This window comes from Osmia bicornis, chromosome 3 (assembly GCF_907164935.1).
Source record: "Osmia bicornis bicornis chromosome 3, iOsmBic2.1, whole genome shotgun sequence".
NCBI classification, from domain to species: Eukaryota; Metazoa; Arthropoda; class Insecta; order Hymenoptera; family Megachilidae; genus Osmia; species Osmia bicornis.
In genome coordinates, this window is record NC_060218.1 from 10,818,121 (window position 1) to 10,845,619 (window position 27,499).

At 33.3% G+C, this 27,499-nt stretch overlaps 1 protein-coding gene and 1 long non-coding RNA gene across 6 annotated transcripts in view; one reads left to right on the top strand and one right to left on the bottom strand.

The window, feature by feature from the left end:
• LOC114880592 overlaps window positions 1-27,499 on the top strand; it is a 123,771-nt gene that overhangs the window by 64,780 nt on the left and 31,492 nt on the right. For all 3 annotated transcript variants that reach the window (XM_046285049.1, XM_029196754.2, XM_029196755.2), the window contains exons 2-4: window positions 1,286-1,389; window positions 1,602-1,718; window positions 7,053-7,249. In XM_046285049.1, the coding sequence (XP_046141005.1) occupies window positions 1,353-1,389; window positions 1,602-1,718; window positions 7,053-7,249 (351 nt within the window). In that variant the 5' untranslated portion in view covers window positions 1,286-1,352. The remainder of the gene's footprint in view (window positions 1-1,285; window positions 1,390-1,601; window positions 1,719-7,052; window positions 7,250-27,499) is intronic.
• The window catches only part of LOC123987661, a 49,205-nt gene that overhangs the window by 7,760 nt on the left and 13,946 nt on the right, over window positions 1-27,499 (bottom strand). Inside the window, exons 2-3 of one of the 3 annotated variants that reach the window (XR_006829267.1) lie at window positions 18,877-18,959; window positions 18,444-18,713 (exon numbers count right to left, since the gene is read on the bottom strand). This is a non-coding gene — a long non-coding RNA (uncharacterized LOC123987661). Of the gene's footprint in view, window positions 1-16,921; window positions 18,714-18,876; window positions 18,960-27,499 lie in introns of those variants that run through there. The other 2 variants (XR_006829266.1, XR_006829265.1) reach the window with 2 other exon arrangements.

The following is a 27,499-nucleotide window of genomic DNA, read 5'->3' on the forward strand; positions in this document are numbered from 1 at the left end:
AAAATAGTAGAAAACAGAAAAAATATCATTAGTCAAAATTAAATGGCGTCGACTGGAACATCACGTGATACATGCGTCACTTCCAAAAGTGGAGGCGTATAAAAAAGATTCAAAATTAATTTTATTTTTTTAAATGGTACTGTGTATTTTATTATAACGTCAATCGGCGCGTTTCTTAATTCTTTATAAAAATGTATTAAAGCACTTGGCTCGAAAATTAGTTAATTCAAAAGATATCTTAGGGAGAAATTAGTGATCTCTTTTTATCTCTTTTGTAGAGAATAAAAAGATGAAATCGACCTTGAAATCTTTGGAACGCCTTCAGAACAGATAATGTTCCATTTGACACCATAATTTTGTCCAATGGAATTTTCATCTGTTTTCCACCATTTCAGAAATACAAGTTAACCCATTTACATAAAACATCCTATATATTAATACAAACCTATTCAAAATTTGCATTGTTCTCTTTTTTATTACTTATTCAATTATTTAGAATTCGAGGCGCTTGTCCGAAAGACATTATTCAGAAATCGTGTTAAATAACTCTTTAAATAATTTTTTTATAAACAATAATTTGCGTTTTGTTTATAAATATGACAAAAATATTCTGAAAGTTTCAAGTAAATAGATCTACTATTTACTACATAATTTCCGAAAAGTACACAAACTTCCATGTAAATTTGCGCTCGATTGAAGTTCTTCGCTTAAAAGTGTTTTGTATCCTTATCTTATGAGCGTCTTTCAACAGATTTGCTTTTAAAATGTCCAAATATTTGTTCTTATCTAAAATATCATGGACGGATACTAACATCAACGTCAACGGCTGAAATATATGCGTATACTACATATTACAGAGCTCACTTCGTGTTTTAAACCTCAAAGTACCGATCTGAAATTTCATTCGAGTGATTTATATGCATGTAACAAATGTATTACCTATTCCATTTCTACATTATAATTAAAGTGTTAAAGCTTATTGCTTAAATAAATATTTGTTAATAATTCAGATTGTTTAGATACTCAAAAACTATAATTAATAGTAAATATTTTCATAAGATAAACGATACAACATTTTTATAAATATGTACGGAGCAGAAAATTTAAAAACAACATGACTTATCTTATGAACTTTATCACGAAAGTAAATGGTACATATAAATTATTTCAACTCCTGTATTAATTGTATAAAAAATGTATACCTACACTACTTCAGATTATATTTTTCCCACCTACATACCGATGAAAACTTCTTCTAAAAGTTTTTTCATCTTTGTTATTTCAGAACAACGTGAAAATTTTCTGCTGTCAGTGTGGAGGGAAAAAATCAATCTAAAAAACACGATGTCACAATGCCACAGAACAAACAGCAGGATATCATTGACAGTGGTACGTATTTTAACAATGTACAAATAACTTTAGTAAAGATGTTTATCTTAGTTAATCAAGTTTCGAACGATTAACCGAAATCGGGTAAGGTTGGACCAGTGCAACATTTTATGACGTCAGCCAAGCTGACCGTGTTGAAAGCAAAAGTGTAGTTGAAAATTTTCTATTTGTTTTGTGTGCAATTATATTTTGCAACGATTTAATTTGTTTAGGACACGTGACCAAGATCGAACTGGAGCTGGAAGAAGCTCCGGACGATTCGATTCCAGTTGGATCAATGCCACCGGAATTGGATGTCACTGCTGAAATCAATTCCACCTATCCGGATGGTGAGTTGAAAATCTGACAAAACCCTAGAGACTATACCTCTCCCTGCTTTTGTTCAGAAACTTTCACATAGGCCTTCAATTTTATTCGCTTCGGTATTTCAAATGGAGAAACGTCAAAAAATTCAAGATCCGGCTGTTCTTTCAAAGTCTATTTCGCTTTCAGTTCATCGTACTCTATTGATCCACCGTTTAATTAAGCGAACAGCTCCCAATTTGCGTTTCCGTGTAAAGTATGTACTATATCGCATGCAGTTTCAAAGATCCCTCAATTATAAATTAAAACGTAGCTTAAACAAAGCAGTACGGTATTTAGGGAACTAATTAACTCCACTTTTACTAAATTTCTTAATAATAATTAATGTTCAACTTCTCAGTATTTAAATGACTTTAATAACCTAATTTTTATTGGTGTAACCAGAACATTTTCCTGGTATAAGCCAACTGTCATAGTTTTATTAACAGTGTCAAGTATTTGATATCTTGCATTTTGCATGATTTCACGAAAGAGTTTTAGAATCCTCGAATCTCCTCGAGTTTTAGAGTTTCAGAGTTTCAGAGTTTTAGAGTTTCAGAGTTTCAGAGTTTTAGAGTTTTAGAGTTTCAGAGTTTCAGAGTTTTAGAGTTTCAGAGTTTCAGAGTTTTAGAGTTTTAGAGTTTTAGAGTTTTAGAGTTTTAGAGTTTTAGAGTTTTAGAGTTTTAGAGTTTTAGAGTTTTAGAGTTTTAGAGTTTTAGAGTTTTAGAGTTTTAGAGTTTTAGAGTTTTAGAGTTTTAGAGTTTTAGAGTTTTAGAGTTTTAGAGTTTTAGAGTTTTAGAGTTTTAGAGTTTTAGAATCTTTAAACTAGAGAATTCCAGAATGTTAGGATTCTAGAGCATCGGAATGTTGGAATTTCAGAACTTATTTATTTTGAAATTCTGGAATTTTAGAGTTTCAGAACCTTAGAATCGTAGACAATAATTTAATTTCGTGAGGTTAAAGTTGCGAAATGAAATCTAATCATATGATAGCAGTATTACGAGTTTTCACGACGACCATAGTTATGAGATTTCGTATCACGATGCCAGTAAAAATTGCGATTTGCTGTCACGTGAAAATATACCCATTAAAGTCGCGACATGAAATCCAATATCGCAACAATACGACTTCTGATTCACATGCTGACAGAGGTATGACATTTCGTGTCATGAACTAAATGTTGCAAAAAAACTGTCGCGCCAAAATGTGCTTCTATCCTGAAATATGAAATTCTCACATATTAATTGCAAGGAAAAGTAACTTACCACCGCTCAAAATTACTTTTTCATTCATACCTTTTCCTACTTATGCAATATGTGTCTGATCCTTCTCTTTGAAATTTAGAAAATTTCTCAATATAATACAAATCCTCGCGTGCAATTTCATTGAACACATTAATGAAGTTTTCTTAGGCAATTAAAAAAATGAAAGGAACCTTAGACTCTACTATATAACTTTTCAAGTTAGTGTTACATATTTCTAATTTCAATGTTCAACTTTTTACACCATTATTCCTTGGTTTATTTTCACACCTAGACTCTATTAAAATTCAAAACTTAATAATTTTGCAGTATACGCAAATTGAATCCTTCAAGTATCATTCTGTTAGTGACCTTTTGCTAGATGTAAAAAGAAATTTAAAATTACAGAGTTACAGATTCCAATTTTCCTGAAAAATTGTTCTTCCGTTATGTCGAAATGTAAACAGCTGGCTTAAATAAATATGACGTTATTCCGTAGAATATAAATCTTTATTTGTTACACACTATTTATGTATATATTACCGGCAGTGTATGAAACACAGGCATTGTATAGAATGCCTAGGCAATATCGATCTAAATCCTGATATAAACAATATACTTTTCCTCTAAATTAAAATTTTTAATTAAACACCTTTCGGAATTTTTTCTTATCTTATTAATTTTTAGAATAATTATTTCACAAAAACCTTACAATACCTAGGAAAAGTTTTAATAATATTTAAAAAATTCGGATGTTTCATACTTTGCCCAAAAGCGCCAGGCATTCTATACATACATATGTATATTGGTTAGACATCCTATACAATGCCTGCTTTTCATACATTGCCGGTAACGGTAACATGTACATGAAATTAATATTTTGCATAATTAATTACTTGTTTCTTTCTTTTGATTATGAAATATCTGAAATTGTACATTTAATTGTTAGTTCATATTTGAAAACTAAAGTTGCTAATTTATAGAAAAAGAATTAATAAATAATTATAATGTATTTTGTGAGACACTTGCTTATAATTACATTGTAAAATGAAACTGTTATATTTAAATGATTGTTTATAGCAATATAGCAAATTTTCGTGAAGGTAGATTCTTACGGTTATCGAGCTTTGTAAACACGTGCATATTTTAGACATCAGTTCGTATATCTACTCTCATTATCAATATTTAGTATGCGAGAAATGTACTATTAAAAAACCGTGATAATGTAAGGGTATTTACTCCTATGTATATTAAAAGCAAGTACACTTGCGAACAAACCAAGTTTCCGTAGGGAAAATGACGATACATATAGGAGAAGTAGGAATTCGTGAAATCTTAATTTTGACGATATTAATATCAAAGGTAATTTAAGAACAATGTAATTTTTCGTTACTAAATATTATAAAATTTATTACCTACAGTATATGTAGGATGCCGGCGGAAAAAAACGTTTCGTCTCGTCGAAACAGACGATCCCTATCCCAGCCACCTATCGTACCGTTATTCGGAACTTACATGTAGGGTTTCCCAGAACTAGGGTAGGACCCGTGGAGGGATGATTGCTGAGGTCATTGTAAACAATTTTTTCCTTTGCCAAAATGTTGGTTAAGGCTTCGTTTTCGAATTATTAACGAAAAACACTGGCCAATCAGAGCGCGCTTTTAGCGCGGGGCGAACCACGAGAGTGTTGGGTATGCTCTGCGTTCAAGCCGTGGTCGTGATCAAGTGCATCGGCACCACGTCGGTGTACATAATAGGATTCGTTGTTCATGAGTAATCAATAATTCGATACTATTATTTCTTTCTTTTTTTAATTCATTATTCGATACAACTTTTGCCCAACGAATCCTATTATACCGACGTAGTGCCGATTCACTTGATCACGACCGCGCGGAGCATACCCAACGGCGCGCTCTGATTGGCCAGTGTTTTTCGTTAATAACTCGAAAACGAAGCCTTTACCAACATGTTGGCAAAGGAAAAAGTTGGTCAGAATGTCTTCACCAATCATCCCTCTTCGGCTCCTACCCCAGTTCTGGGACAGCCTGTATACTGTACCACGTACGGAAGATCCCATACTTAACTCTCGTCGGAGTAAGGAATTTTATTCTTAAGACGGAAAATTAATCTGAATGGGTTTGCGACTACACCCACCAGGTGCTCTACGCCCATCCTACAAGGGAGATCGGGAACTTGGAAATCTGCGAGGACTACGGCGGGGGGGAGACCAGGATATCAACATTTCTCCTAGGAAAGTCTGATTTGATCGCGAGTGTACGTGGTTTGATTCCACTATCATAAAATATGAATACCACCACCATTAAATGTTATAGGTGCTATTATCGTAAACAGGTACTATTATAAAATAATTGATAACGAACAAAAATATGTTACATAGATACATATGTTCATAAGCGTTTATGATATTAAGTGTCTACAAGCATAGTAGTAGCATTTCTAACGGAGTAGCAGTGAAATACAGAAAAGTAATATGTACACGTTTTTTGGACACAATTCTCACAAAAATTCGTTATAACTATGATATTCATATTCTGAAAAAGTACAAGATACGCAGTATAGAGTACTTTTTGAGAAGAATTGTAAAAACATTTTCTTTTACAATAATGTATTTTCGCAAAATTTGAAGTTTTTTACGTGAAAATAACTAATAATAAGAAGAGGTGGTAATTGTGGTTTGAGTTGCTTTATCTGTCACGTCGCGTGACTGAACGCGATTTAAGTTTGAACAAGCTTTAAGACTACCAGCAGACCGGAGTGTATATATTCTCTGGGATGATTTTAACTCCTTAAATCCCTAAAGGATTCCTCAGATTCGAGAGATTCAAGTTAGGTCGGAGGATAATTATACTCGGATAGTTAGATAAGGACTTGGAAGAAAGTTACCTGTAAATGATCTTTCTAATGATGACTGTGGGAAGTACCACCATAATTATATCCTTAACCCCTTGCACTATTTTGACGAGTCTGACTCGTGATGAAAATTTTAGGTCAAACTTGAATATCACGAGTCTGACTTGTGATCGAGATTTCGAATTAGTCTCTCTCGCACTCACAATCCGACACTTTGTCTGCGCCGCTATGTCTATCTCCACCATTCGGGCGCACCGTGCTTGGCCTGGCTTTTTCCGAGTTTCAGCATAGTGCAAGGGGTTAATTCAGGCATTTAGCTCAATACTGATTTAACTAACCCAAATGAAAAGAAAAAGAAACATTTTTAGGGTAAGTGCACTGTGATCCCCTCATTTATGAAACTACATCGGCATTACTTGAATTCATTTTTATTTTGCACATTATTAATGATAGGCCAGAATAATACAGAATTATTTGTTACGTAATGTAATTGTTAATTACCCAAAAATTACTTATCGTTTTCAATTATGATTTTAAAACCTTTACATATATTAGTTCCAAAATTATTCTAGCTTGAATATTTGTACCGATTTTACAGTAATTGAAGTCATTAAATATTATAGACTTTTTACCTAAGAATATGACTACTTATGATCTTATTGTTAGATGAAAAATTGCGAATTCCGCTAATTTCAATTGCTTGTAACTTCTAACTGTGATGATCGATCTCGACGAAATTTTCAGTATACATATAACTTACCTAAATCTACAAAAGGCATATTTTAAATTTTCATTACAGACATAGATAAAAAAATTTTTAAATTGCCCTTCTCCACTTTCTTCGCGATTTTGACAAATTGTAATTTTTTAAAGCGACAAAAGTTCACATTTTAGTAAATTAATTTTTATAGTTTTTCAGAAAACATCGAGTCATTTGGTTGATTTTTGAAAGAGGTATTTAGAATAATGGTTCTACATAACTATAATATTTCAGTCAGACCTTTTATATTATAATAGTTCTGATATTGTATTATATATCAGTTATTCTCAGAATCCTTTTAAATCATGCTAATGTTTTCTTGTATGTCATTGTTTGTCGCCATTAAACCTATGTGTCAACACATAATAATTATATTCATGTATACATATACATAATAGTATTCCATCGAAATAACTGATTGTAAATAAAAGTATAAATTGTTATAATAGGTGTTCTAGGGCCAGGTGCAGTTGTAGTCAGAGCTGAAGAAGCTTTGATAGTTATTCTAGTGCTTTTCCTATGGGCCGCAGCAATTGCTTTGTTCTTCAATCGATGGGGAAAGATCAGGATGTTGGAACCATATCAACCAAAATTTCAACAACAACACAGACCAAGCTGTACTACAATCGAGCAGAATCAACTTCAGGTAAGAATATTTTGCACTCAATATTATAGTTGATTTACTGATAAATTTGAGGATATTAAATAGTTTATATGGCTATTTTCGTTAAATTATAAGCTTCGAATGATATAAGGCCTTTTCTAACAATCTAATAGCAAAACATTTACATTTATAATATGGTATTAAAAGAATTGAAATGGTCGCCCACTGTAGCAATCACCTTTAGTAAGAATTTTTGATTACTTTCGAAGAATTTTGTAGCGTTAAAAATAGAAATTGACATCGGAGCAAGAAAATTTGCACAGCAACATGATAAGCGGTATTTGAACTTTGCAAAGAGACGGTATTCGAGCTCATCCCCGGAGGATAAAATGGCAAGGCAATCCATTAGAATCGAGGAGGATGAGCTTCATGAGAGAAGGGTTTACTTTATGTCCCTGGAATTAGTGCCTAAGATTCCAGTAAGATTTTAGTGTTGGACCCCCGAACTAATAAGGAGAAAAAATTGTGCCGGTAATCCGTCGTTCGGATAATTGTTTTGACAGAACCAAACTCCTAAACATTTCATAAAACAATTGAAAAAACAATTTGCAAATACGGATGTTTATTTCGTGCAAAAATGCATAATAAGAGAAAGATAGAAGGTGAATTAATTGTTTTTAGGTATCACCAAATTATTTACAAAATAAGTATATGTATTAGGTGTAAGCGAAAGTTCTGTCGTTTTTAAGAAAACATAAATGTTTATTCTTACTTATTAGTTAAGATTTATTTAAAAATATGATTTCCCTCGTTAGTTATGACTGTTTGCCATCGTTCTTGTTGTTTATCCACTCCTCTAGAGAAAGGGTCCCCGCTTTTTGACGCAAAAAATGTTTTCATTCTTGCCTCATCTTGTAAGGAGAATTCACCTGATCGAAATTTCGCGAGCCATCTTTAGCAGGTTCGAGCTGTTACAACAGCCTGTCCAAACACTCCACACAAGTTTCTTTCTACCTGCATTGCGTTACTGCCTTTTTGGAACTCGTAGAGCATACAATGATACAAATGCAGTTTATCTTGAGCCATGTTAATCATCCAAAGGTTTGATGGAAACTGAATGACAAATACGAAACGTTCCTTAAATAGTCTGAGAGGGTTCTACCTGCCCCCTTACCTGTTTTTACTGAGGTCCGATCACCTACGTACAACCCACAGTGCATACAAAAGTAGGTATTAAAAAACGACATAACTTTCACTTACACAAAATACATACAGCATCTGATCCTTTTTATTCTTGGCCATCTTCATAGAATTCCCAATGCATATTCAGCTTCGTGATATGGTTTTGCAGTACATTTTTCATACTTTATTAGTATTGTGATAATGATAAGTCTAATTTTTACATTTTTATTTATTCCCTACGATGTTTACTGAAAGTTTTGAAAATACTTCGGTATCTGTTAAAAAAAAGAAGTTTTTAATTACGTAATAGGGGTCCCCCCTCTCCCGGTCTGCGCTACAGTAATGCTCGGCTATATTTCACTACGTTCGGGAGTCAGCAGTGAAATTAACGCGAGCAGGGTAGCGTTTTTATTCCGAGAATTGACTCGAGCAGAACTTGACAGAGTAAGAGAATAGATGCGATAGGAGGAAGCGAGATAGACGTACTGCGTCTAGCAGCGACGGTCCAGGCACGGCACTTCAAAGAGATGCCGCGAGTGAAAAAAGTGAACATGCAATAACGAGAATTTCACTATCAGTAATTTTCAACTTATGTTTATGAAAATTATACCATTGGGTCTTTGAGATTCTTCTGATTAAAATGAGTCCAAACACGACGTTAATCGGATCATATTTATGTTATCTAATAAATACGTAATGAATCACGTAGAGTAAATCATAATGGATCATGGACAGTAAATATGGTTCAAATTATATCGTGTTTGGACTCATTTCAATCGGAAGAATGTCAACTATCCATTGGTGCTACAATTATAAACGTAAGACGAAAATGACTGAAATTAAAATTTTCTTTACTGCATGTTTACTTTTTCCAGTCGCGGCATCCATTTGATGTGCGTCTGTTCTCTTCCTTTTCATTGTATTCATTTTCTGTCCTTGTCTACTGAGATCAGGTTTCGCCGAGCTCGTTGTGCTGAATGGTGGAAGAAGAGTGGGGCTGGGTTGTGGAAATTTAACCGAGCAGATTTTAGTGAAATTTAGCCAAGCATTACTGTACTATTGTAGCACCTCCTATGAAATTAAATTGCCATAAATTATTGCAATACAAAGCTGGCTTTAGCTTTGAAACAAGATCAAAGGGAACAAATGTTTATATACAAATTTTTCATTATTTTTTGTGCCACTTGCCCAGTCCTGAAGCGGGTCTCGCATATTACGAAACACTGTAATTATTTTTGTAAGAATGGATGAACCAGTATCATCATCGTTCGAAATATTGTATTCTGAATTACTTTTAAACAATTGTCATTTTGTGAGTCTAATTTCATTTTTATTAACTTTAACACGTTTGACATCAGGAATATTTTGTATTTTTTGTGACCTATAATTTCTGACATCAGATTCGAAATCAATCAATCCAAAAATTTTATATCGGCGTGTTTAAGGCTTTGGTAAATATTTAGAATAAGGGAGCCACCTCCGATTTCGATCACCTTGAAATATGTTGTCAAGGTCGTCATTCTGAACAACTTTTTCCTATACATATAATAGTCGGACTCTTTTAGTTTTCGAGATATTTGAAAGAATAACGCGCTATACTACCAATATTTCCAAGAGTGAATAAATTGCAACTAGGATCCCCTCTATTGTTTTGGGGGGCTTTGCCCCCCAAACACTCCCGCCCCCACGACGACAATAATCCCAAACCCCTTTGGGACGAACTTAAGTACTTCGAAAACACATGTGGGGATTAATGAACGGATAGTATACAGGGTGAGGAAAAAGTCCGGAACCGGTGAAATATCTCGAAAACAAGACATTTTAGGAAAAAATATTTAATACACAAATTGTAGGGTGTCAATAGATGCATCAAACGGTGGTACGTACTTGACCTTGAGCGTAAGTATGGAGGAGCTATCCAGGTCAAGTTAAAAATTTTAAATGGAAACACCCACTTTTTATTTAATATTCTTGTAGCTGACATCGAGAGCTTTTCAAAACACTTCCATGAGCTTCTTTCGGTTGAGTACTTTTCGAGATATGAGTCGATAAAGTTCAAGTACTGTCGGCCATAGTAGTACAGTCTAATGCTAAATGTCAAGTTCACTGATAACTTTGGACATTGAGTCAACGACTTTAGTAAGAAACATAAATAAGATATATGTATATATACACACAAGGCACTCTATTGAACGCAAAATGCTTGTCGAAAATTTATATAGCCTTAAGATAACTATTTTCTCAAATATCTCGAAAACTAAAAGAGTCCGACTAATATATATAGGAAAAAGTTGTTCAGAATAACGCCCTTGACAACATATTTCAAGGTGATCCAAATCGGAGGTGGCTCCCTTATTCTAAATATTTACCAAGGCTTTTTTCTGATCAGTCCAACAGAGCCTTGAATTTTGGTCACTACAGTAGACTTTCGTTATATTACCGCGGACGGGATGATAGAAGCGGAAAATTTTCCAAGCTTCCAAATTTTTAATTAGAGAGGAAAATAAAAATAAAAGTGTATTATTTTTGTAAACTGTGATGCTGGTGAAATAGCACTACTGTGCTTGAAAATCTGTACATATGAAGGACAAATCGTTCATGTGGCAATATAACGAGAGTTCACTGTAATCTGGACTTAAAATGTTTCAGCCACCAGATGTTTTAAAATTTTTACTGTCGCCTAATTTGAAGTTCAATTCAATAGCTGTATCTTGAATTAATGGAACTGATATTGGTATACCACTACCTCTTTCCTGTAATATCCATTTGTACATTGCTCGATCTAATTTGTAATTACATGCTAAGTTGAAACTCCAATCGATGTGGATATTGCTTTCGTTACTTATCTTATTTCGATATTCCAATATTTTTGATTTATTACTTTTAATTCCCATAATTAGTAGCGCTTCCAACATTATATGTATTCAGTGGCTAAAGAAGTTGTACTTGTAGTAGTAGTACTCGTTTCAAATATTGTATAATATTCAACTTATTGGCTCATTTCAATACCAATTTTTTAATATTCATGATATAAATGAAAAAACTATTTTCTACATCGAAAACAAAATCTGTTTTGTAATTGTCTTTAATAGTTTTTGTATGATGTAGTTAAATTTTGCCTTAGATTCTTAATTTTCAAAATAAACTAAACAATATCCGAAAAAAAGTTCGCTTTAAAGATTGAGTAAACACGTTTATAATAGAAGAATAGAAAGAACTTTCTGTAAGAAAAATTGCTATGATTTTTACAGTTAAGGCACAAAAGATTTTTAAAGCTGAAAATTTCATTTCGAGAAGAAATTTACAAAACAAAAATTTCTTTATTATTTTCAATATTACATAATCAATGTTTTACATTGAAAATATATTATTACAGTAAATAAATATCCCGAAATCAAAATGAAAAAAATTAGATTTATTTGATAAACAATTTCCAAGATAAAAATTCATAAGTACAAACCGTTTTCATGAAAATATTGATAATAGATAATAATTACTTAAAATAATGACTTGAACTTCCCTTTCCCTAATTTTACGTGCACGTCATATTTCATCTGGAACAAAATCTTTGACATCAATGTCAAAAAGTGATCGATTTCGTATAGAATGACTAGTTAGTATTTTGCGACGGTAAGCGTATGTTAAATTTTTCATTAAAATCAATACATTTCATGTATCTCATTACGTAATTTTAGCATCAGCTATAAGCTATCATTTTCATATTTGCTGGACCCAGTGCTTGTCAGGTCTGCAGAAGACATGAAACACTAATAATGTAAATTTATCTAGACCGAAATATGGTTGTGAAATGACCCACTACTGCAATTGTGGTATGTATACTCGCGATCAAATCAGGCTTCTCTAGGGGAAATAAAGGGCAGCAGAATTTTTACGATATTGATATTAACTACCGACGTTTGGTGCACACTTATTTTTAAGTTGAAAATAATGTATATTGCTAAATAGATAAAGGATGAAATATAATTTAATATATACATTCATTCTTTAGCTTGATAACAGTCAACGTACATTTCAACAAAAATACCTCGATAAAATTTATAATTTAAAATAAGAAACTGGAAACAAGTCATTTTGACCCCTTTGGTAGTTCTAGTGTTAAAAGTAATTTAGAAATAAAATAATATAATTTTTAATTACTAAATATTCTAAAATTTTGTATATAATTAAGAAATATGAATGATAAATAAATATCCATTTAAATTTTTCTGCATAAACGTTCACCGCAAGTGATCTCGAGTATACGATAGATACTACATACTGACAATGAGTAGAATATTGGTGCTTATTATTTTCACTAGTGAGTTTGTAATATTGTTTAAAGATATTATAAGACGAATATATCAAATGGTATATTGTATTTTTTTTAATTATTATTGAAATTTTTTTAAAAATTTTATATATTTAAATCAATATAAGTACCTTTCTAAAAATTAATCCCATATATCTCTTTCAAAACTTCGTTTAAAATTTGAAAATTGGTTAACTATAAATCATTATTTCACAAATGTGTTTTCTGTTGATGTTCATTGTTTTTCTCTTTTTAAATAAGTTTTCCATTAACTGTATTTCAATGAAATTAGGTATGTCACGTACAATTTTTTTCTTTATTGAAAAATGAAGAGGTTCATATTCTAACGAGTCCCTTTGCTACTGACAGGAACGGTCGGGTGGATATCTATCTAATTGTAAGTTTTGTATTACAAGGTTGAAAACAGATCACACGTTGATTAATAATTAAAATTAACGCTTTCTGGAATTTTCAAATTATCTCTTTGAAGACGAGTTTTTAATACTCATATTACTCACAACTTTTATACATATTTATGATTAATTTAAGTATAATCGAAAATTTAATTAAGTTTTTCTAAAATTCTAACTGTCCAAAATTTGAAAACTAGAAAATCAGGAAATTATAAAATTACGAAACTGAAATATTGGAAAATTAGAAAGACAGGAAATTATAAAATTATAAAATTAGATAATTCTAGAACTCTAAAAGCCTAATATCCTAAAACTCCTTAATAACACAAAAGTAAGTTGGGAATGAAAAAAGGGTTGTGGTAGATATTTGTATTGTCAGTCTTGAAAAAAAATATCAGTCTTTGAGAGATCAATGTCGATACCAATAGGTTTCCAAGTGTTAAGACAGTTTGCTAGAGCAAATATCTGTTTTGAACCCCATTTTCTTAAACTGGCTAGTGCAAATAAATTTTCTTCCCAATACTTAAAAATTTAATGAAACAATTGAAAGTTACACAATGTTTTACACAATTATATCAACGCCCATAATAGCTAAATATGTTTGGTCTAAATATCTGATGGGCTCCCACAGCTCCTATAATCCGGATAAAGATTAAACCTTTCGCTGCCACTCACTCGTTATTGACAAAGCTAACAGACGCTATTTTGCAATATAGCGTTAACCCTTACAATCACTATTTTACATAAAACGTTTTTAAAAGTTTAAAATGATTTTTTTATCTTTATTACAATATTTAATTTAGATGTTAACAAATTATTTAATAATTATTATGAAGAAATTTTTAATTAACAATACATTATATTGTCTTAATGTCTTTTCATTTTCACAAAAAAGTCTATTGCTTATATCTATTTAACAAAAAAAACATGTTGTGACACTTGACATCTTATTGCAAAATTACTCATCTATGGGATATTTTACAATCACGTGTCAGTTTTTGTGACGATCGCATATGTTAACACATTATCGACAACAAATGGCGGAATATGTATAGCGCACAAAAAGATGTCACGGAATATTAGATACACTTTCTTTCTGAATTACTTCTTTAGCTTTTTTCAATCAAAATGCAATCAACTTGAATGAAAACATATATAAAAATGTTCTTTGCTATTTTAAGAAAAAAGATTATAATAAAATATTAATTTTCAAATTTTTATAGGTATTATAAAAATCACTCTATTGCAAAATAGTGTCCAAATATCCCACTTCACCGAATACCAATTATATTCAGGCTAGTTCTAAACCTATTGATTTCTAGGAAAGTAATAAGTAACAGACTTTCGTTCACTATCCTGAAAATAAGTTGTCAGATAGTTCAATTTAATTGTACACGGTCGATTTTCACTGGTAGTTACTTACACAACAGCAGTCGAGGTCTACAAAGTACTTAAACGATCAACGTTTGCGGTTCATATACTATATGTCACAAGCAACGTGTAAAGTACGGAAATATGAACCATTCCTAGACCAAAGTGATTAACTACATTTTAAGAATATTTGAAAATCTTGATAGAGAATCATTTGATTGCTGCTTAACATTTTTTATTTCATTAATCTCTCTATTTTCAAGTTAGATGGTTAAACTTTAAGGGACACAAAATTATTGACCATTTCGTTTGCCATTTATTAGTTTTCGATGCGTAGAATCGAAAAATGTAATTCCTAACTTTAGGAATCCAGCGATTCAAAAGTTATACATATTTAAAATTGAGCGTTTTTATCGTATTTTATAGGTTAATGTGGCGCCATATTGCTTCTATCTATAATCTGATTGGTCTGCGGAGACGAGCAGCCGAATGGTGTCAAAAAACCTAACCTAACCTAAGACATGCAAAATACTGTATGAAGCTGGAAAGCTTTCACCCTTGTCGGCACAAAGGCAAAGGGGTTCTTCTCACACAGCGGCCGGCCTTCTAGTTTTACATGAGCCTAATTAGTACATATAATCACTTCAGCCAATAATACATTACGGCCGAAAGTACTTGTGAGCTGAGATAGAGCATGACCAATCTGTTAGATTCTAACAGTTAGAAAATTCGAAATAGACAAACGGTTGAAGCAGACCCTGTGTCTCCTCTTTGAGAATTTTTGGAACGACAGAGTACTCTTATTCTGACTGTCGTCGTGTACGATTGCTTATTACGAATAAAGAGTCAGTATCATTTGTATAACGCGCCTTATTTATCAGTAAACCTTACTACGTTATTTATCCGTTCAACTATCCTTACAAATCAGACTCGCGTTCTTACCAAGTGAAGAAATCTTTATAGCTTCCTACAGTACACGTAGATAGACATTTGATTTACACTGTGGCCAAAATGGCCACCACCCGCTAAATCTGTAGCTAGCAACTTCATTCATTGTACAAAGCATGGAGAGAAGCCAATATGCCATCTAACTAACCTTGAAAATATGTTAAAATCACTCAAATTTACATACGCGTCAAAAACTATTAACTCTTGAACAGCGAAATCTGGGCCAATCGAGACCTAAACTTACACAACACATACAAAGATATTAACTTAAAGTTAAATGTATAATTTTTAAACGAAAAGGTTTCATACATTGGAAAAACAATTTTTAAAGGAACAGTGTAAAATTTAGAAAATGAAAATAACATGAAATACTAAACTAAATTAATTTTCGAGAACCTCTCTCCATGGTCCGTCGTCTGATGGATAAATGGCAAACAAAAAAGTCAACAATTTTATGGCCTTTATTTATTATAAATATTATTGTTAAGGAAAATAGTATTAATCTTAAAAGACACTAGAAACTTCTATGTGTATTGCGCACGCGTTAAAGTGAGAGAGGGAGACCGCTAGAGCGCGCGAATCTAACGAATTGATACGGAGATAGAGGTGTGAGAGAACACGAGGTGTACGAAACACGAGGCAGCTAGCTGCGACGATAGATCAAAGATTACGTTATTCAATTTATCATATCGGAACAAGTGTGTAGAAAAGCGGTGGACTAACTTTATTATTTAACTGTTTTCTTTACTATTATACTTTCATTCTAGCGTTACCTTTTGTTAATTTTCATTGTAATATTATAATATAATCTATCAGTTCATTAATCTATCTAACTATTTCATTATTTTACGTTAAGTTGGCCATGATCCTCAATTATCGTTGGAAGTGAACGTTGACATTATATTTCTTTTAAACGTAAAAAATATAATCTAACCTAACTCAATTTAAACTGAATTAATTTGTAATTCATTGTATCCTTTCTTATAAAAAAGCTCATTTATTCTGGATTGATTGGAACTACAATAGAATAGTAATAGGCTTGATTATGTTGTAGTTTTTAAAAAAAGTATATGTATTGCATTAATACTTTGTCTAAAACAGTTTAAATAATGTAAAATTGCCGGAAACGTATCGGTAGTTCATATATATTCTAGATAATGTATACACTATCTTCACTTTACAGTTTGCCTGTAACATTTATCTACATATTGTAATAGAGGAAGTGGTTATATAACCGAGGAAGAGGTAATTCTATATCACTATCAGCATACATCAGGATTGAATGGGATGTTATATCATTTTGTCTCTCAGTTTACAATATCGAGTTGCGGTTTCTCCGACTACAGTGCTACTTATTACACCTCAATATTTAAGAGTCAACAGAGCGATAGTCCAAGTCCGAATTGATCTTGTAGGCCTAGTGCAGGAAAACTGAGAAACTCCTAACGATCCTCAATGACTACTACTTATGTAAGTAGATCTGTAGTCACTGCGATGCTTGTCTTTTCTGCATGGAAAAACACGGACAGCGCGATAGTCAAGCAACCATGTTGATATAAAAATGTTCAAATTTAACGACTTCATAGTTCAAAGATTTTGAGGCAAAGAAGCAACATTTTTTTATTATTCTTTTTTAAAAATATTTTTTGTACAGAATTCGATTTTGCAATTTAGCTTTTGAAACCTTATAAAAAAATACATTTTTGTAGAAGAGTATTCTTTTCCCAATTTTTCCCAAAAAGTGTTCTGTATTGTGCTCGGTATATTTCTCCTGAGTATGAATATTATAATTATAGTAAGTTTCTCTTCGAATTGTATTTGAAAAACGTAAATTAATTTTATGTTTCACTGCTACTCCGCTAAAGTTACTATCGTCACTTTTGTAGATGCTTTCGTACAATAAACTTCCAGACAATTTTGTAAGTCCAAGCTCATATGGTGTAAGAAAATTTGTATATTGATATAGTGTATCGACCCAACGTAAGGTCGAAAGTGTTAAGTCGTAAGAGCTAGCGGTTCAATTGGTATCCCACTAATGAAAGGCTATAGCAGGGGTCACTTGCTAGTAACCTCTAGAATGTTCAATCAAGGGTGCGGAGGTAGACGGGGAACCTTTTCAAATAGGATCCCCAATAAAGTGGCTTTTCTCTGTTTCTGGAATTGCTGGTTCCTGGAAACCAGATACTTCAGTTTCCTATACCACGGCCGATGTCAAAGAAACGAAAAAGTGTGATCGTATACTAGGATTTTATATCCTACGAATTTAATTTTTCTTTACCGTATCTGAGTCTGGAAAATACTTTAACGACTCAATCGTATCTTTTCTTCTTTTTATCCAACCATATTGCCCAACATATTTTTGCTTTATTTTTATATGTTCAGATATCAATTATGCGTTTTTTATTCAAAGTGGATTTGACAACTGGGGCAGGCTATATTTCTGTTTCAAATGCAATTAGAAAAAATCATTGAGAAAAATTTTGCAGCGTGTAACAAGCTCTACAATCAGGGACAAACTAGAATTTCTGGGGCTCCAGGGCTATCAAATTTTCTTAATAAACTTGGTTCAAAAATTGAAATTTATTCTAAATAAAATTAAGTAACATGTATTTATAAAGAGAAAGGGCAACAATACGAAAAATTTAATTAAATATTTTTCACATAGCCAAGGGAACAAGCCCCCAGAAAGTGGGGCTCTTATTTGTAGTCCCCCTTAGACCCTCTCCTTAATCCGGTGCATCAATGCACTTGCAAAATGTAATTGTGTTTCTTTTTTTTTACGTGAACATTACGACTTTTTTACATAAACTGATTTTTCAAACTGGCAAACTGGTAACCAGCAGAGAAGATCACTGCCTTACAGTGTTTGATGCTCGTTAAAATCAGACGTAGTTAAACCACACGCAGACAGCAGTACTGCAGTACCCCTTTCCCAAGACTCTGGGATAAAACCGAGACTCTGTGGATAACATCGGGTACTTCAGTTCCTTTAGTAGAGCGAAGACATACTTACATACGGCACCTTTACTGCTGCTTTTCATTCCCCCATTGAAGCAGACGTTCTCTACGCGGCTCTCGGCAATTCCACGGTTAACGAAAACCTTCAAACTTCTTCTCGAAACCTTGGAATAGTTCCTCTCATCTTCTCAATCTCCGTACGCATAAATTCTTCGGGAGTGGTAGATTCGAAAATTTCTTACTTCTTCGCGTTGCCGTGCTTCAATTCGACAAATATATTTTTTAAAGAGCGTATGATGAATTTTTGAAGAAAAGAGTATGCTTTCTAAAATGTAGGAAAGGAATACATATACAGATTTAAGTTACGACAAATATTAGAATAAGATACCAAACATCGCACGTAAAGCAATCAAATAAAATATAAAATGTCTTTAATATTAGGATGAAAATAAAATGAAAAAAATGTTTAACATTCCTTTTGTATTTACCATCTGACCCCTACTTCGGTGGGTTAGATGAGTGCCTTCTTAAGGTATGGTACACTAGGTAGTCGCCAGAGACTGGCTGTTGTCTGTAAGAAAAAGTTTTAAATGTTTGTGTTGAAATATAATAAATAATTCATATTGGATCATCTCCGCGTATATAATGTAACAATTAATTAGAATTTATATGTTAAAATATTTAAGTCGTTCTTATGTTACATTGTTTAATTTGTGGTGATTAATCTTCCATTATGTTTTTGTTCCTGTGGGTGGGCAAAAGTCCTAGTTATTGCTTTGTGCAGGACCTATAATGTTGTTGAAACGAGATGGGGTTAGATGGTGAATAGCATAAGAGTGAAATGGCAACTATTAAGTGCAGCTCCTTTTCTTTGTTGGTCGTCCATAATGTTCACATATAGGGTCTATATCTTAACATTACGACTTCAAATATCTCGTCAACTATCAGTAGTACACAAAAATGTTAGAAAAAATCATTTTTAATACATTAAAAATATTCGACTAAAAGTACGAGTTAAAAAGTGTTTTAACTCTAGGAATCAATCCGTTGAAAAGTTATATTTACATATGTATGTAAAACTGAGCGTTTCTAGTGTACTTTCGAGGTTACTTTGACTCCACATTGACTCCTATTTATAATCTGATTGGTTCGCATAGACAACGATTTGTTAAATACATTAACCTAACCTAACCAAACCAAAGACGTGTAAAGGACGCTTATCGTTAGATAGACATTTGAGGTATTCCAATAAAATGAGCGCATACACCTACGTATAATGTTTAAACGGATGAATTCTGTTCCGACTATTTGGAATATCAACAGAATGAGATAGGAGGTGAGGTGGAATTGGCATTACCGGTGATAAATAAATTAAACATGGTAATTATGATTGAAAGGCAAAACAGATTTATTTTATTGCTAATATGGATGACTCTACTCTACAGGTACCGGCTGTAAAAAACCCCAGTCGAAAATGGGGGAAAAGCTTGGTCCCTAATCAAATAAAACTATATCAAAACAACAGTTAAAATTAAACTACATAAAAAGATAAATATAGGTCTTACAAACAACTAGAGATTACAGCGCAATTGAATGATCATTCAATACTTAAACCTATCGCGCGCTGGAGAGCTCTCTTAACCTAAGCTGGAGCAGGATGGCGGCGCGTCGCCGACGTCGTAGCAGATCGTCGTGGTCTTCTCAACAAACCTTTCCTGATCACAGGAACCCTTCCCCGATAACCGGGAACAAGGTGACCGCATTCGCGCGTCACTTACTGCACAGCTAGCCAGATGGGCAGGCTCAGTCGATCGCCGAACTATTCCACACCCACACGCAGCTAGCCATCTGACAACCTCCCAAAAGATCGCCGGGCCATGCAGTCACAAATATACAGCACCTAGTGCATCACACAACTCAGAGCACACGCCCGATTGCCACAACGCCCGTCAGCAAACCGCCACCCGTCCAAGTATCGATCAACTCAATCGATCGTTGGCCAAGCCAATCACAAAAGGAAAAAAATAATTTTTAACAAAAAAGAAATCCAACTTCGAAATGCACTAAAAAGTATAAAATAATTTCTATTTCATTTATATCTATATTCCACAGCTATTAATACAATCTACTTAATCGTTAAATAGGATACTAAATATATTTCAACCTTTTCGGAGGCGGCGCAAAATTAAAAGTACCTGACTATACGATCCTGCCAATAACGATTTGATTGCGGTATGGCAAACTTGGTAATTAATAAGTCGTAAGAAAACATATTCGAAACGTTATAGATACAACAGAAAACATTTGTAATTGTAGCGATTGTATCAGAAGTTGGTAGCACTTCTGATGTACATGTATACTGCATTTCACGAGAGACCATACTTAACTTGCGCAGCTCACTAGGTCTAGGCAGATTTTTAATAACGTGTGAGATTCCCCTCTACAGCTTGCTTCTTAATTTGCGATCATATAAATGGTGGACAGAAATATATTACGTACGATAATTGATAAGGGATGATGATATGGTAAAGATACACGATATAATGAAATTCCTATTATTTTACAAAGAAAAAATTATATGTTCAATTTTGCGCCGCCTCCGGAAAGGTTGAAATATATTTAGTATCCTATTTAACGATTAAGTAGATTGTATTAATAGCTGTGGAATACAGATATAAATGAAATAGAAATTATTTTATACTTTTTAGTGCATTTCGAAGTCGAATTTTTTTTTTTGTTAAAAATTATTTTATTTCACACTTTTTAGTGGAACGAGCAGTATTCGAAGGATACAGTATTAGCAACCAATTGGTAAAGAAACTGACGAAGTTTACTTGCAGGGACAACTTTGAAAAATCGCGATCGGTATATTCCTTGGAGGGTAACCCTAAAGAATAAGCTTTTCATTATAATAACAATAGTTATTAACAATAAGAAATTGCATAAATTTTGGGAAATGGAATCATCGTGGAATGATCTACGAAATGTGAAAACTTTCATCGCAATCGGTGCATTCCTTGAACTAGAACGTATTTTGCAATAATGAAAACCGTTCGAAATAAAAAAATACGAAATGTTATTATAACGGGACCAATCGGAGACATATCCTACAAGATGCAAAAGGTTTCGTTCCAATTGGTCCATCCGTCTCGGAGTAATCGGTGAACAAAGCCAGGAAAAAAAATATATATACTGATCGAATTGAGTATCCTCCTTCTTTTCGAAGTCGGATAAAAACAACGTGTAATCTGTACAGTGCACTAATCACAGGCTTGATGCGTGAGTCCAGTCCCGAACCTTCCCTTCCACTAACTCGCCGCTCGCGCCTGCGCACCGCGGCGTGACTTTTCCCTCGCGTGCATCCCCGCATAGCGCCAAATTCAAGCCAACCGCACGAGCGATACATGCAAAAGCGCGAAGCGCGATCAGATTCCTAGAGTTAAAGCAAATAGCTGTCCAATACGTTAGCCGAGCCCCATCGTCCCGGCAAATTTTTACCCCATGGGGCTCTATGGGGAGTGGTCAAAGTCGTGCTTTCGGCATCCTAGTTTCTGGACATGTTAAACTAGACGATAATACCTTTCAAATGAGCCCATGAGCATCAAAATCGTAAACAGGAACTTGGTCAAAACCCGTTGTGAAAAAATAAAGAAAATCTTCAAAGTCGATTTCTGACCAAACTTCTCAGCGGATTTTTACGCCGATCGCATATTCGTAATCAGCATCGTCAAATCTACAAGAATCGACATCAATATCAACCAAAAATTATAATTTCAAGAATTCAGTTTCGGCGAAAATTCGTTTTCTATAAAGTAGCTGTTATTTGCAGATGCGAAATGAAATACATATTCATATTTCTTGATATTCTCGAACATCGTCAGAATAACATGTATCTATTTTTATGCGATCCGATCGGCGTAAAAATCCGCTGGATAGTTTGGTCAGAAATCGACTTTGAAGATTTTCTTCATTTTTTCACAACAGGTTGTGACCATGTTCCCGTTTACGATTTTGATGTTCATGGGCTCATTTGAAAGGTATTATCGTCTAGTTTAACATATCCGGAAACTAGGACGCCGAAAGCACGATTTCGACCACTCCCCATCGAGCCCGATGTTAAAAGGGCCAATTTTGGCCACCATTTTAACCATGTTCCCATTAATCGATTTGGATAAAACTTGGTATAGATCATCTTGGTGGCCTATTCCCGTGAATTTTTCCCGTGAAAAATCTGAAAATTTGTTAGCGCAATATCTCGAAAACAAATGAAAATAAAGTGTATACATGCAAGCTTAATGAATTCGACTTTAAAATCACTATCAAATGATCGACAGAGAAATATATAGTTCCATTTAAAAAACCAAACTTTGTCATTATATTTTTGAAAATAATAATGCAAAAAAAATTTGTCTACCTCAAAATGTTGCCCCCTCTTACCATGCAATGACTACCAAAGCAATTTCTTGTATCTTTAATAGTTTAGGAAATAATGGAGTGTTTCCAGTTACGCGGGACACACTGTATAATCTACGTAATAAGCTATTAGGATACCTCTAATGCCAAAAAATCAACAGTTCATGAAATGTTTTAACTTTAAAAGTGAAACATTTTTTAACAAAAATTTATACATTGATATTTTACATTCTATTACTTATAACTGTTGATGTTTTTCACTGCACTGAAATAAAAATATGGTATAAAACCTGAGTTACATAACAAAAAATTGTAATAAAAAGTTTTTACTTATATGCTTAACTTGTTAAGAAATTATAACCTATCCGGTTATAATTAAATTATTTGACGTACCTACTTATTATTTGATTAAATGGCGTCGATGATGTTTAGCCCAACTCATTTTTATCTGCTTCCTCCTTCAACCCCTTTCCTTATCAGTAGCTGTTATCACAACTGGCATCATGATTAATACAGGTCAGAAATAACAATTGATCAATTGCTTATCGGGACGCTATTGATTTATGTTCACGGTCAATTTATGATAGCATACCACTATCAAAATCTCTACGGTTAGAGAATTGATTAATTTCATTTGCCGAATTGTACTCGAATTTTATCATATTGTATTACTAAATTAGGATGCTTGTCTCTATTATTAAGCCTGTCCGTATTAATCTTGTTCTATATTTAAATAGAGATGATGTATCAGTAGTTGTTTAGAGAAAAGGTTCAGTTTGTTTGAAGCTATACCATTTTTACGAAATTTTGTCAGAAATGTGGTTTGAGAAAGTGGAATGATAATATGGACTAAAGCTGAAAAGATAAGAAACATGTAACAAATAGGTTATTTCTTTTTACAGAATTTGTATTTTAAAATTGGAACAAGCTTTTTCTCACGTCTGTAGTAATTATATATTATGAAATTTAAAATTATTTAGACACTGGAGATTAAAAATTTTTTAAACTTGGAAAATCAGAAATATTAAAAAACAAAATATTGAAACAACAAACAAAATAATTAATTTATGAAATTTAAGATTTTGACTTTTAGTGGCGGTATCACAACAACACCTTGGCCTATATTATCACCTCCCGCCTTCTAAAATAATCTTAAAATTTTTAAGTGGAGAAGATGTTTCCAAATAACTGAACAAAACATTTTGAAGTTCAACCTTTTATCTAATTATACCCTTATAACTAATATAATATATTTTTCAATTAATATGAGAACAATATTGATTAATTTTATCTTAAAAAACTTTTCAAATAAACAGAAACAGATACTTTTACTTTTTAATTAAAGTAAACATCAAAATCATATTAGCTCTGCCTGGTAGCGATAAAGAACACTAATTGTTTCTATTTTAGTTTTCGAAAGATCCCAATACTTATCTAACAGATAAGAATCCGGACCATATTCCACCTTCTCTCCTATCGAACGCAAGGGTATTGTTGTATGTAGCAACACTGCTACTAGGTAGTACATAGCTTGCGATTGCTGTATAAGAACGGTTGAACACTGCAAATTCAGCTGTTAGCAAGCGAAGGGAAAGCTTTATACCTTTAATCCAATTCACGCCGGTAATTCGCGTCGCTACTTCGTAGTTCTTAGCGATTTTATTTCAGTTTCGAACAATTCTAAATAGTCGCACTTTACTTTAGTTATATTTAATATTATTCTGGAAAATAGGAAAATAAAGGCCTGTAGTTCCGAATATCCACAGTGGCCGATCAACACGAAAAGAGAGGCAGAAGGTTACAGGACTCAAAGTATAAAGCGATATCTTCATCAGCTTATTAGTTTCCAAGATATTAATTAAAAACTTTCGGCATAATACATAGAATCCTGTCTATACAGACATAACTAATACAATCATCTTCGCCGTAGTAGCCGTCGTCGTCAAGTATCGAGCAGCTGTTGACACAGTAGCAATATCGGTTTCTGGATCTATAAGGAGTCCCATGTAAAAACTATTTTTTAAACATTTAGTTTAAGTTTCTCAATTAAACACATTTGATTTGCATCCAAAATTGCGGGTTAGATTGGGTTAGGTTAGGTTACATAAATTTCCAGTCACTGGGAGGCGGCCGGCAACGTTACAACGGTCGTCACATCGTCGATATTCTAAATGCGACACCTTATACGTACTTAGGACGAAATCTCCATTGAGTCTTTGGCTATTCAACACTCGACAATGATAGCTACTACAGCAAAAACGATTGTATTAGTTACGTTTGTATAGACAGAATTTTATGTATTATGTCTAAAGTTTTTAATTAACATCTTGGAAACTAATAAGCTGATGAAGATATCGCTTTATATTTGGCGCACTATACAGCCCCCGCCCCACTTTGGTGTCGATCAGCCAGCAGAGACATTTGGAACTACAGTCAAATGATTCCCTTATTTTGAAGAATTGCGCACTACCACATACCAAATAAATAACTTTTGGACCTTGTACAAAGTTTGCTCGGTCATGCACTACTCCTAACCTCATCAAGTTTCTAACCTTTAACCGTAAAAAGCATCAATATATCTTTCAGGCGATCAGTATAGCTTTAGTATACACTGTTAATATTTTTAGTCAAGAGTTTTTTAGGTTAAATGGTTAGCAGATTTTATTTTTTACTTATTTCGTATTTAAGGATCATAAGCATTTATCATCATTAGTGCATAATTTATCAAAAATTCACGTATCCATTACCGGATTAAAAGATACATGGATTTGGTGATAGCAATTAAGTGTAAAATGAGTACATCATACGCGTAATAGTTCCAATTTATCTGTATTTTAAGTGTAAGTCAATTATAGCTACTACATAATTATACTGACTAATTAGGTTACTACATAGTAAGTCAACTTTTAATATACTTTTTAAACAAATAAACTTTCTGATTATTATCTATGTTGTTACGAGCTGGAGGGGGCGGCTGCGTAGCCGGGGCTTAATTTCGGTTATGGTAGTTGTTAATGGCTTGACCAGTGTTGTTATTAACACTGGGAGCCTAAGGAAGTAGACGTGGAGACGAACCTACGTATGGTTAACGTAGGGAGCTCCAGGAGGTTGGCTATGGTGGACGAACCTGCGTATGGCTAACGTAGGGAGCCACAGGAAAGTTGAAGACGTGAGGACGAACCTACGTATGGCTAACGTAGGGAGCCGCAGGAGTGTGATATGCGGACGAACCTACGTATGGCTAACGTAGGGAGCCGCAGGAAATGTTAGTATTAGGTCTCGTAACTCGATTGATGTACCTCGATCGGTAAAGGTACACCTTAATGGGTTTTTGGACTAGTCAATATAATTGGACAATATTAGCTAAGTTAAAATAATATGAGTTTATTCTCTATTCCGGGAGCTTACAATTGTTATGTGTAATTGTCGCGGTGTTCAATGAATTAAACCCTAAGTTATAAGTTTAAATAAGTTGAATAATAAAAGTTTAGTTTCGATTCCGCTAAGCAAGAATCTAATCCTTCTCGGTTTTCACGAACGTGAGCAAACGGGGGCGGACTACAACGATTAGAATAATGCTTAACAGCAGACAACTGTATAGTTACTGAGTGCTTGAAAGGGACTTGGAATACCCAATCTCGCAGAGTTTCCTCGTTGCAGAGATTATCCGTAAAAGAACGTACTGACGTGTATCGAACTGATTCTAGACTTCAACTAGACCCGAGGTGCCCTTGTCGCCACCCTTTTTATACTCAAAAATTAGAGTAAAAAGAGTGGTGGGGACTGACTCTACGTGACCCGTAGGACCGCGCCGTTGCTTTGCGTTGGTCTCGAATTTTCTAGAAGACGGTTGGTGTCGGGTGCACACATTCGATTCCATATAAGGAAATTTTTTGAGAACGGTTTGTAACACCATATAAGGAAATTTCACTATTCTTTACACAATAAAGATACAATTTGAACTTAACATTTTTTGTTTTTAGGTATCGTTAATAATTTTCCAAATATTATGTAAAATATCTTTTTCAATCCTAAATGTTAGAATTATTGTATATTATCAAATATTTTTTAAATTATACTAAAACTATATAAAAAAAGGTGTGTCAATTGGTTGATGTATTATATGAGTTGGATTCTGCAAAACTATAAATTGTTTTAAAACACAAGATGCGTCACTATCACATACATATTGTGTTTCTTATAATGTCATTGAAATATTAATGTATTTCTTGTTATTTTTGAATCATATTTTATTAAATTAATTATGAGATGTAACTACGTCATTTTTTACATGTAAGTAGGTAAGTAACAAAGATTTAGTTATCTATATAAAATTTTAAACAAAAATTGTCTTATTTATTGAAACACTACTTACGACTTTTGGTTCCGAATTCTCATGACCCACCTATGGAGATGTGTAAGGGCGGAGTATAATTAACTGTGACCCATATGCGATATCTACGAGTTACAAGATTCTGAACCTAAACTTGTTAAACTTAAACCAAACTTCCTCTGAGTTAGATCTATTACTGTTCGACAGCGGTCATTGAGCGATCAGCACTCATGCTTCACATCAAAAGCTCTCACCCAAAAGATATCCAACCCCAACCCCCTGCTAGGATCTTTCCTCTTTGCACGTCATTAGTTAAACGTCTTTCAGAAGGGATTTGTTCTGTGACAGCTCGTTCAAAGCTGCAA